We start from the raw sequence: 12,770 nt of genomic DNA on the forward strand, positions 1-12,770 counted from the left end.
TCCATAGGGGCCAGGGCTGCAGCAGCTGCAGCAATTAATGACTCATTCCCCCCCCCCCTCCTCCTCTATAGGCCCCCCCCAACACCCACACATCACCCCCCCTATAGACTCCCCCCCCCCCCCCCTTTTACAGCTGCATTGGTGACTCACCTCCTCCCGCAGTGCTGGAACTGGGGGGGGGGGGCACCTATAGATGCGCTTAGAGGGCCCTATAGAGCCCTATAGGCACCCCTATAGATACACCTAGGCACGTATAGAGGGCTGTGGGCACCTATAGGCACCCCTATAGATACATCTAGGCACGTATAGAGGGCTATGGGCACCTATAGGCACGCCTATAGATACATCTAGGCACGTATAGAGGGCTATGGGCACCTATAGGCACCCCTATAGATACATCTAGGCACGTATAGAGGGCTGTGGGCCCCTATAGGCACCCCTATAGATACATCTAGGCACGTATAGAGGGCTCTAGGCAGACCTAGAGAGACCTGGAGAGCCATAGGCACCCCTATAGAGATATCCAGGCACGTATAGAGGGGCTCTGGGCACCCCTATAGATACACCGAGGCGTGTATAGAGGCCTATAGGCACCTATAATCAGACATATAGAGATCTATAGAGCCATCTACACACCCTCTCGATCAGTATAGGTGGCTATAGGCCCCTATTAACAGATGCAGGGAGGCATATAGGCACGTATACACGCCTATAGGTACACCCGGACACCTATAGGTGACATACAGATCCCTTTAGGCACCTATAGGCCCACTCAGGGGGTGTCTATAGGGGTATAGGAGTGTCTATAGGGGTATGGGCGTGTCCGTAGGGGGTGTAGGGGGTGTCTATAGGGGTATGGGCGTGTCCATAGGGGGTATGGGGGTGTCCATAGGGGGTATAGAGGATGTCTATAGGGGTATAGGGGTGTCTATAGCGGTATGGGGGTGTCCATAGGGGGTATAGGGGTGTCCATAGGGGGTATAGAGGGTGTCTATAGGGATATGGGGGTGTCCATAGGGGGTGTAGGGGGTGTCTGTAGGGGTATGGGGGTGTGCACAGGGGGTGTCTATAGGGGTATAGGGGTGTCTATAGGGGTATGGGCGTGTCCATAGGGGGTGTAGGGGGTGTCTATAGGGGTATGGGGGTGTCTATAGGGGGTATAGAGGGTGTCTATAGGGGTATGGGGGTGTCCATAGGGGGTGTAGGGGGTGTCTATAGGGGTATAGGGGGTGTCTATAGGGGTATGGGCGTGTCCATAGGGGGTGTAGGGGGTGTCCATAGGGGTATGGGGGTGTCTATAGGGGTATAGGGGTGTCTATAGGGGTATGGGGGTGTCCATAGGGGGTGTCTATAGGGGTATGGGGGTGTCTGGGGGGGTGTCTGTGTGTGCAGGGGGGAACGTATAGGGGTTGTAGGGGCTGTATAGGGCTTGTAGGGGATCTATAGGGGTTGTAGGGGATGTATAGGGCGTGTAGAGGGGGTATATAGGGAGCGTATAGGGGACTGAAGGAGGTATATAGGGGTTGTAGGGGATATAGAGGGGCTGCAGGGGATGTATAGGCGCTGTAGGGGACGTTATAGGGGGTATATAGGGGTTATATAGGGGTTGTATCGGGGATTATAGTGGGTGTATAGGAGTCATACAGGGGCCGTAGGGGGTGTATAGGGCTCATAGGAGGTATATAGGGCTCTTATAGGGGATTGCAGAGGGTCTATAGGGGTATATAGGGGCTGTAGGGGTTATATACCCCCCCTCACATTAATTCATTAACCCTCCCATTCATTAACCCCCATTCATTCATTAACCCCCATTCATTCATTAAACCCCCATTAACCCCCATTCATTCATTAACCCCCATTGACCCCCATTCATTCATTAAACCCCCATTAACCCCCATTCATTCATTAAACCCCCCATTAACCCCCCCATTCATTCATTAAACCCCCATTTATTCATTAACCCCCATTAACCCCCATTCATTCATTAAACCCCATTCATTCATTAAACCCCCCCATTAACCCCCCCATTCATTCATTAAACCCCCTATTCATTCATTACCCCCCATTCCTTAATGACCTCCCCCATTCACTCATTAACCCCTCCACTCATTAACCCCTCCACTCACTCATTAAACCCCTCATTCATTCATTAACCCCCCCATTCATCCCCTCCATTCATTGACCCATTACCCCCCATCCACTCCCCCATTCACTCATTAACCCTCCAAATAATTAATTAACCCCCCATTCACTCATCGACCCCCCCATTCATTCCTTAACCCCTCTCACATTCATTACCCCCCCATTCATTAATGCATTAATCCCCCCATTCATTAATGCATTAACCCCCCCATTAATAACCCCATTCACTCATTAACCCCCTATTAATTACCCCCATTTACTCATTAACCCCCATTAATAACCCCTATTCACTCATTAACCCCCCATTAATAACCCCCATTCACTCATTAACCCCCCAATTAATAACCCCCATTCACTCATTAACCCCCCCATTAATAACCCCCATTCCCTCATTACCCCCCCATTAATCACCCCCATTCACTCATTAACCCCTCCCCTCACTAATTACCCCCCCCTTCACTCATTAACAGCCCCCCCCCCGCCCTTCAAACTCCCTCCCCCCACCCCCCCCACCCCCCCCCCCCCCCGCCCATTCATTCACACCACGGCCGCTCCCCGCCCGGATGGTTCTGCGCATGCGCGAAGCGCAACTCCCTCCTCCCCTCCCAGGACCGATTTTTATGAATGGGGCATTGACGTCAATGGAGAGAACCCCCTCCCCCCCCACCCCCCCCACCCCTCCCCACGTGGGGCCCCTCCCGCGCCTATAAAGGCAGCGGCGCTGTCCAGGGTGCTGAAAGGGCGAGACGCCGAACGGCCACTCCGACATCGGGGACCCCCCCCCCTTTTCAGAGGTACCCCCCCCCCATTTTATCACCCCCCTCTCCTTTTATCCCCACCCCCACCCCCTCTTATGAAGACCACCCCCCCCCTTTTTATTAGGACAACCCCCTTTTTAGGACGCCCCCCTCCCCTTTTTAGGACGCCCCCCCCCCCTTTTTAGGACGACCCCCCCTTTTTAGGACGCCCCCCCCCTTTTATCAAGACACCCCCCCCCTTATTATCACCATCCCTTCCTCTTATCAAGACACCCCCCCTATAAGCCCCCCCACTTTTACTACGACCCCCCCTTTTATCACTCCCCCTTTTATCAACCCCCCCTTTTATCACCCCCCCCTTTTATCACCCCCCCCTTTTATCAAGCCCCCCCTTTTATCAAGGCCCCCCCTTTTATCAACACCCCCCCATTAATAGCACCGCCTCCTTTTATAACGACCCCCCCTTTTAATCAAGACCCCCCCCTTTCCTTTTACCAGGACCCCCCCTCACCATCGGAGCCCCCCCCTCAACCCCCGCACCAGCCCGAAAAAAGGGGGGGGGGAGTGAAGGGAGACCCCCCCCGGAATCAAAGACACCCCCACATCGAAGCCGGTAAATAGCCAAAAAGGAGGGGGGAGGGATGGGAGGGGACCCCCCACCCCCAAAAGGGGGGGGGGTAAAGGGGGATGGGAGGGGTCTCGGCCAAAAGAGGGGATATGGGGGATAGGGGGATATGGGGGATATGGGGATTTGGGGGATATGGGGATATGGGGGATATGGGGATATGGGGGATATGGGGGATATGGGGATATGGGGGATATGGGGGATATGGGGGATATGGGGATATGGGGGATATGGGGGATATGGGGATATGGGGATATGGGGGATATGGGGATATGGGGATATGGGGGATATGGGGGATATGGGGATATGGGGATATGGGGGATATGGGGGATATGGGGATATGGGGATATGGGGGATATGGGGATATGGGGGATATGGGGATATGGGGGATATGGGGATATGGGGATATGGGGATATGGGGGATATGGGGGATATGGGGATATGGGGGATATGGGGATATGGGGATATGGGGGATATGGGGATATGGGGGATTTGGGGGATATGGGGATATGGGGGATATGGGGGATATGGGGATATGGGGGATTTGGGGGATATGGGGGATATGGGGATATGGGGGATATGGGGGATATGGGGATATGGGGGATTTGGGGGATATGGGGATATGGGGGATATGGGGATATGGGGGATATGGGGGATATGGGGATATGGGGATATGGGGATATGGGGATATGGGGGATATGGGGGATATGGGGGATATGGGGATATGGGGATATGGGGATATGGGGGATATGGGGGATATGGGGATATGGGGGATATGGGGGATATGGGGATATGGGGATATGGGGGATATGGGGGATATGGGGATATGGGGATATGGGGGATATGGGGATATGGGGGATATGGGGGATATGGGGATATGGGGGATATGGGGATATGGGGGATATGGGGATATGGGGGATATGGGGGATATGGGGGATATGGGGATATGGGGGATATGGGGGATATGGGGATATGGGGATATGGGGGATATGGGGGATATGGGGATATGGGGGATATGGGGATATGGGGGATATGGGGATATGGGGGATATGGGGGATATGGGGATATGGGGGATATGGGGGATATGGGGATATGGGGGATATGGGGATATGGGGGATATGGGGGATATGGGGGATATGGGGATATGGGGGATATGGGGATATGGGGATATGGGGGATATGGGGGATATGGGGATATGGGGATATGGGGGATATGGGGATATGGGGATATGGGGGATATGGGGGATATGGGGGATATGGGGATATGGGGGATATGGGGGATATGGGGGATATGGGGATATGGGGATATGGGGGATATGGGGATATGGGGATATGGGGGATATGGGGATATGGGGATATGGGGATATGGGGATATGGGGGATATGGGGATATGGGGATATGGGGGATATGGGGGATATGGGGATATGGGGGATATGGGGGATATGGGGGATATGGGGGATATGGGGATATGGGGGATATGGGGGGATATGGGGGATATGGGGATATGGGGGATATGGGGATAGGGGGATATGGGGGATATGGGGATATGGGGATATGGGGATATGGGGATATGGGGGATATGGGGATATGGGGATATGGGGGATATGGGGGATATGGGGGATATGGGGGATATGGGGGATATGGGGGATATGGGGGATATGGGGGATATGGGGATATGGGGATATGGGGATATGGGGATATGGGGGATATGGGGATATGGGGGATATGGGGGATATGGGGGATATGGGGGATATGGGGGATATGGGGATATGGGGGATATGGGGGATATGGGGATATGGGGGATATGGGGATATGGGGATATGGGGATATGGGGGATATGGGGATATGGGGATATGGGGATATGGGGGATATGGGGATATGGGGATATGGGGGATATGGGGATATGGGGGATATGGGGGATATGGGGGATATGGGGATATGGGGGATATGGGGGATATGGGGATATGGGGATATGGGGGATATGGGGATATGGGGATATGGGGATATGGGGATATGGGGATATGGGGATATGGGGATATGGGGATATGGGGATATGGGGATATGGGGATATGGGGGATATGGGGATATGGGGATATGGGGATATGGGGATATGGGGGATATGGGGGATATGGGGATATGGGGGATATGGGGATATGGGGGATATGGGGGATATGGGGATATGGGGATATGGGGGATATGGGGGATATGGGGATATGGGGGATATGGGGATATGGGGATATGGGGGATATGGGGATATGGGGGATATGGGGGATATGGGGATATGGGGATATGGGGGATATGGGGGATATGGGGGATATGGGGATATGGGGATATGGGGGATATGGGGGATATGGGGATATGGGGGATATGGGGGATATGGGGATATGGGGGATATGGGGGATATGGGGATATGGGGGATATGGGGGATATGGGGATATGGGGGATATGGGGATATGGGGATATGGGGGATATGGGGATATGGGGATATGGGGGATATGGGGGATATGGGGATATGGGGATATGGGGGATATGGGGGATATGGGGATATGGGGATATGGGGATATGGGGGATATGGGGATATGGGGGATATGGGGATATGGGGATATGGGGGATATGGGGGATATGGGGATATGGGGATATGGGGATATGGGGGATATGGGGGATATGGGGATATGGGGGATATGGGGGATATGGGGGATATGGGGGATATGGGGATATGGGGATATGGGGGATATGGGGGATATGGGGGATATGGGGATATGGGGGATATGGGGGATATGGGGATATGGGGGATATGGGGGATATGGGGATATGGGGGATATGGGGGATATGGGGGATATGGGGGATATGGGGATATGGGGGATATGGGGGATATGGGGGATATGGGGGATATGGGGGATATGGGGGATATGGGGGATATGGGGGATATGGGGGATATGGGGGATATGGGGATATGGGGATATGGGGGATATGGGGGATATGGGGGATATGGGGGATATGGGGATATGGGGGATATGGGGATATGGGGGATATGGGGGATATGGGGATATGGGGGATATGGGGATATGGGGGATATGGGGGATATGGGGATATGGGGATATGGGGATATGGGGATATGGGGATATGGGGGATATGGGGGATATGGGGATATGGGGGATATGGGGGATATGGGGATATGGGGGATATGGGGATATGGGGGATATGGGGGATATGGGGATATGGGGGATATGGGGATATGGGGGATATGGGGATATGGGGGATATGGGGATATGGGGATATGGGGGATATGGGGGATATGGGGATATGGGGATATGGGGATATGGGGGATATGGGGGATATGGGGATATGGGGGATATGGGGATATGGGGGATATGGGGATATGGGGATATGGGGGATATGGGGATATGGGGATATGGGGATATGGGGATATGGGGGATATGGGGGATATGGGGATATGGGGGATATGGGGATATGGGGATATGGGGATATGGGGGATATGGGGATATGGGGATATGGGGGATATGGGGATATGGGGGATATGGGGATATGGGGATATGGGGGATATGGGGATATGGGGATATGGGGGATATGGGGATATGGGGGATATGGGGATATGGGGGATATGGGGATATGGGGATATGGGGGATATGGGGATATGGGGGATATGGGGATATGGGGATATGGGGATATGGGGATATGGGGATATGGGGATATGGGGATATGGGGGATATGGGGGATATGGGGATATGGGGATATGGGGATATGGGGATATGGGGGATATGGGGGATATGGGGATATGGGGGATATGGGGATATGGGGGATATGGGGATAGGGGGATATGGGGATATGGGGGATATGGGGGATATGGGGATATGGGGGATATGGGGATATGGGGGATATGGGGATATGGGGATATGGGGATATGGGGGATATGGGGGATATGGGGATATGGGGGATATGGGGATATGGGGGATATGGGGGATATGGGGATATGGGGGATATGGGGATATGGGGGATATGGGGGATATGGGGATATGGGGGATATGGGGGATATGGGGGATATGGGGGATATGGGGGATATGGGGGATATGGGGGATATGGGGATATGGGGATATGGGGGATATGGGGGATATGGGGGATATGGGGGATATGGGGGATATGGGGGATATGGGGATATGGGGGATATGGGGATATGGGGGATATGGGGATATGGGGGATATGGGGGATATGGGGATATGGGGATATGGGGATATGGGGATATGGGGGATATGGGGATATGGGGATATGGGGATATGGGGATATGGGGATATGGGGATATGGGGATATGGGGATATGGGGGATATGGGGATATGGGGATATGGGGATATGGGGGATATGGGGATATGGGGGATATGGGGATATGGGGATATGGGGGATATGGGGATATGGGGATATGGGGGATATGGGGATATGGGGATATGGGGGATATGGGGATATGGGGGATATGGGGGATATGGGGATATGGGGGATATGGGGATATGGGGATATGGGGATATGGGGATATGGGGGATATGGGGATATGGGGATATGGGGGATATGGGGGATATGGGGATATGGGGATATGGGGGATATGGGGGATATGGGGATATGGGGGATATGGGGGATATGGGGATATGGGGGATATGGGGATATGGGGATATGGGGGATATGGGGGATATGGGGATATGGGGGATATGGGGGATATGGGGGATATGGGGGATATGGGGATATGGGGGATATGGGGGATATGGGGATATGGGGGATATGGGGGATATGGGGGATATGGGGGATATGGGGATATGGGGGATATGGGGATATGGGGATATGGGGGATATGGGGATATGGGGATATGGGGATATGGGGATATGGGGATATGGGGGATATGGGGGATATGGGGATATGGGGGATATGGGGGATATGGGGGATATGGGGGATATGGGGATATGGGGATATGGGGATATGGGGGATATGGGGATATGGGGATATGGGGGATATGGGGATATGGGGGATATGGGGATATGGGGGATATGGGGGATATGGGGATATGGGGGATATGGGGATATGGGGGATATGGGGATATGGGGATATGGGGATATGGGGATATGGGGGATATGGGGATATGGGGATATGGGGATATGGGGGATATGGGGATATGGGGATATGGGGATATGGGGATATGGGGGATATGGGGGATATGGGGATATGGGGATATGGGGGATATGGGGATATGGGGATATGGGGGATATGGGGATATGGGGGATATGGGGGATATGGGGATATGGGGATATGGGGATATGGGGGATATGGGGGATATGGGGATATGGGGGATATGGGGATATGGGGATATGGGGATATGGGGATATGGGGATATGGGGATATGGGGGATATGGGGATATGGGGGATATGGGGGATATGGGGATATGGGGATATGGGGATATGGGGGATATGGGGATATGGGGGTCCATGTGGGGGTCTATGTGGGGGTCGATCCCAGAGTTTGGGGGTCACCTCCTCCTCCCCCTGCCCCTCCCCCCCAGGCCCCATGGCGCTCTCCCCACGGCCGCTGCGTTGCGCCGCCCTCCTCCTCTCCGTCAGCCTCTTGGTCCAAAGCCGCCCCCAAAGCTCTCCCCTTCCCCCCTCCGAACCCCCTCGAGATCCACCACCGGGAGGTCCCACCCCTTTCCCACCACCCTTGGAAGCCCATCGAGGGTTAACCAAGAGGTCAACGGCGACGGGAAACCACCACCACGACGTCTTGAAGGACCTCAACGATCTTCGAGTGGAAGCCAAGAGGGATCATCAATGGGACGATGAAGGTCCAGGAGGTCCCACCTCTTTCCCACCACCCATGGAAGCCCATCGAGGGTTAACCAAGAGGTCAACGGCCATGGGAGACCACCACGACATCTTGAAGGACCTCAACGATCTTCGAGTGGAAGCCAAGAGGGATCATCAATGGGATCATCAATGGGACGATGAAGGTCCAGGAGGTCCCACCTCTTTCCCACCACCCTTGGAAGCCCATCGAGCGTTAACCAAGAGGTCAACGGCCATGGGAGACCATAACGAGGTCTTGAAGGACCTGGAAGAACTTGGCCGTCTCCGCGCCGAAGCCAAGCGGGATCGTCAACGGGACCGTCAACGGGACCGCGGTTGGCCGAGTTCCAAGCAGCTCCGCCGACAGCAGAGCTTGGAACACCGTCTCTTGGAACGTCGTTACGAGGAGTTGGCCGAGAGTAGAAGACAAGCGGAAGCGGCTCGGAAAGCAGCAGCCGAAGAAGAACGTTTGGCCGATTTAGCATCGGATCTTCTTCTAAGGTACCTTCTCCGAGGTCCCGGAGCCGCCGTGGCTGAAGATAAACGATCGGAAGAGGTTGAAGAGGAAGAAGGTGGTGATGGGATCCCATCGGACGTCAGCGATGAGGTGGAAGGCGATGAGGGCTTTGAGGGCGATGGTTTGGAGGGCGACGGTGGCTTTGAGGGCGACGGTGGATTGGAAGGTGACGGTGGCTTTGAAGGCAACGGTGGATTGGAAGACAATGAGATCTTTCCGAGGGGCAATGAGGGATTCCCGAGGGTCAACGAGGGATTCCCGAGGGCCAATGAGGGCTTCCCGAGGGGCAATGAGATCCCACCAGGAGGGAATGAGATGATTCCAAGAGGGAATGAGATTCCAAGAGGGAATGAGAAGGTTCTGAGAGGGAATGAGAAGGTTCTGAGAGGTGATGAGATGATTCCAAGAGGGAATGAGAAGGTTCTGAGAGGGAATGAGATGATTCCAAGAGGTAATGAGATGTTTCCAAGAGGTGATGAGATGATTCCAAGAGGGAATGAGATGATTCCAAGACGGAATGAGATGATTCCAAGAGGTGATGAGATGATTCCAAGAGGAAATGAGATTCCAAGAGGTGATGAGATGATTCCAAGAGGGAATGAGATGATTCCAAGAGGTGATGAGATGATTCCAAGAAGGAATGAGATGATTCCAAGAAGGAATGAGATGATTCCAAGACGGAATGAGATGATTCCAAGAGGTGATGAGATGAATCCAAGAGGGAATGAGATGATTCCAAGAAGGAATGAGATGATTCCAAGAGGGAATGAGATGAATCCAAGAGGGAATGAGATGTTTCCAGGAGGTGATGAGATGATTCCAAGAGGTAATGAGATGATTCCAGGACGGAATGAGATTCCAAGAGGGAATGAGATGATTCCAAGAGGTGATGAGATGATTCCAAGAGGAAATGAGATGATTCCAAGAGGTGATGAGATGATTCCAAGAGGAAATGAGATGATTCCAAGAGGTGATGAGATGATTCCAAGAGGTGATGAGATGATTCCAAGAGGTGATGAGATGATTCCAAGAAGGAATGAGATGATTCCAAGAGGTAATGAGATGTCTCCAAGAGGTGATGAGATGTTTCCAAGAGGTAATGAGATGATTCCAAGAGGGAATGAGATGATTCCAAGAAGGAATGAGATGATTCCAAGAGGTGATGAGATGATTCCAAGAGGGAATGAGATGATTCCAAGAGGTAATGAGATGATTCCAAGAAGGAATGAGATGATTCCAAGAGGTGATGAGATGATTCCAAGAGGTAATGAGATGATTCCAAGAGGTAATGAGATGTCTCCAAGAAGGAATGAGATGTTTCCAAGAGGTGATGAGATGCTCCCAAGGGGCAACGATGTCCTCCAAGGATCCCAGGAGGTCTCCGAAGGGTCGGAGGAGCCTTCTCCTCCAGACCCATCGGAGGTGGACGACCTGGACCCCGGCACCATCGACCAACTGATCGAGCTGTCGAGCCGCCTCCACCTCCCGGCCGACGACGTGGTGGACATCATCCACGACGTCGAGCAGAAACGCAAAGAAGAAGCTCTTCTGGGGCCACCACCGAAGAAGGTCCTTCGCCACCACCCCCCGACGATCTCCAAGCACCCAACGGGAAGGACTTTCCTGGTGGCGTCGACCCCTCTTCACCTCCGCCGCCATCGTCCCCGAGATCGAGAGTTGGAGAAATATCTCCAGAGGGTTTGGGGAGGACCTCAACGGGGCTTTCCGTGACCTCCTCGTAACCCCTTCCCGCCTGCTCGGAGTCCATCCCAGTCCTCCCAGTTGGACCAGTTGACGTCCTCCCCTCTCCCAGTTCTCCTTCAGCCCCGGTTCCACCATTCCCAGTTCCTCCCAGTTCTCCTTCAGCCCCGGTTCCACCATTCCCAGTTCCTCCCAGTTCACCCAGTTGACGTCCTCCCCTCTCCCAGTTCTCCTTCAGCCCCAGTTCCTCCCAGTTCCACCATTCCCAGTCCTCCCAGTTCACCCAGTTGACGTCCTCCCCTCTCCCAGTTCCTCCCAGTTCACCCAGTTGACGTCCTCCCCTCTCCCAGTTCCTCCCAGTTCACCCAGTTGACGTCCTCCCCTCTCCCAGTTCTCCTTCAGCCCCAATTCCACCATTCCCAGTTCCTCCCAGTCCTCCCAGTTGACGTCCTCCCCTCTCCCAGTTCCTCCCAGTTCACCCAGTTGACGTCCTCCCCTCTCCCAGTTCCTCCCAGTTCACCCAGTTGACGTCCTCCCCTCTCCCAGTCCCTCCCAGTTCACCCAGTTGACGTCCACCTCTCTCCCAGTTCTCCTTCAGCCCCGGTTCCACCATTCCCAGTTCCTCCCAGTTCACCCAGTTGACGTCCTCCCCTCTCCCAGTCCTCCTTCAGCCCCGGTTCCACCATTCCCAGTCCTCCCAGTTCACCCAGTTAACGTCCTCCCCTCTCCCAGTTCCTCCCAGTTCACCCAGTTAACGTCCTCCCCTCTCCCAGTTCTCCTTCAGCCCCGGTTCCACCATTCCCAGTTCCTCCCAGTTCACCCAGTTGACGTCCTCCCCTCTCCCAGTTCTCCTTCAGCCCCGGTTCCACCATTCCCAGTTCCTCCCAGTTCACCCAGTTCACGTCCTCCCCTCTCCCAGTTCTCCTTCAGCCCCAATCCCACCATTCCCAGTTCCTCCCAGTTCACCCAGTTGACATCCTCCCCTCTCCCAGTTCCTCCCAGTTCACCCAGTTGACGCCCTCCCCTCTCCCAGTTCTCCTTCAGCCCCGGTTCCACCATTCCCAGTTCCTCCCAGTTCCTCCCAGTTGACGTCCTCCCCTCTCCCAGTCCTCCTTCAGCCCCAGTTCCACCATTCCCAGTTCCTCCCAGTTCACCCAGTTGACATCCTCCCCTCTCCCAGTTCCTCCCAGTTC

General features: G+C 54.1%; 1 protein-coding gene across 1 annotated transcript; it reads left to right on the plus strand.

The window, feature by feature from the left end:
* The first annotated feature begins 3,477 nt into the window (after window positions 1–3,477).
* VGF (VGF nerve growth factor inducible) lies at window positions 3,478–11,607 on the plus strand. The gene is made up of 3 exons (XM_054052693.1): window positions 3,478–3,513; window positions 9,080–10,348; window positions 11,243–11,607. Exons 2-3 carry the CDS (start codon window positions 9,085–9,087, stop codon window positions 11,605–11,607), a joined length of 1,629 nt encoding a protein of 542 aa, XP_053908668.1. The 5' UTR covers window positions 3,478–3,513; window positions 9,080–9,084.
* The last annotated feature ends 1,163 nt before the right edge of the window (window positions 11,608–12,770 follow it).

Source organism: Cuculus canorus, chromosome 36, assembly GCF_017976375.1.
Source record: "Cuculus canorus isolate bCucCan1 chromosome 36, bCucCan1.pri, whole genome shotgun sequence".
Lineage (NCBI taxonomy): Eukaryota > Metazoa > Chordata > Aves > Cuculiformes > Cuculidae > Cuculus > Cuculus canorus.

What these genes read in the sequence shown, in the direction of transcription:
- VGF (XM_054052693.1), top strand. Translation starts at nt 9,085, where the DNA reads ATGGCGCTCTCCCCACGGCCGCTGCGTTGCGCCGCCCTCCTCCTCTCC. An exon ending in TAATGAGATGTTTCCAAGAG is followed by an intron (nt 10,349 to 11,242) that starts GTGATGAGATGA and finishes ATGTCCTCCAAG; the next exon opens with GATCCCAGGAGGTCTCCGAA.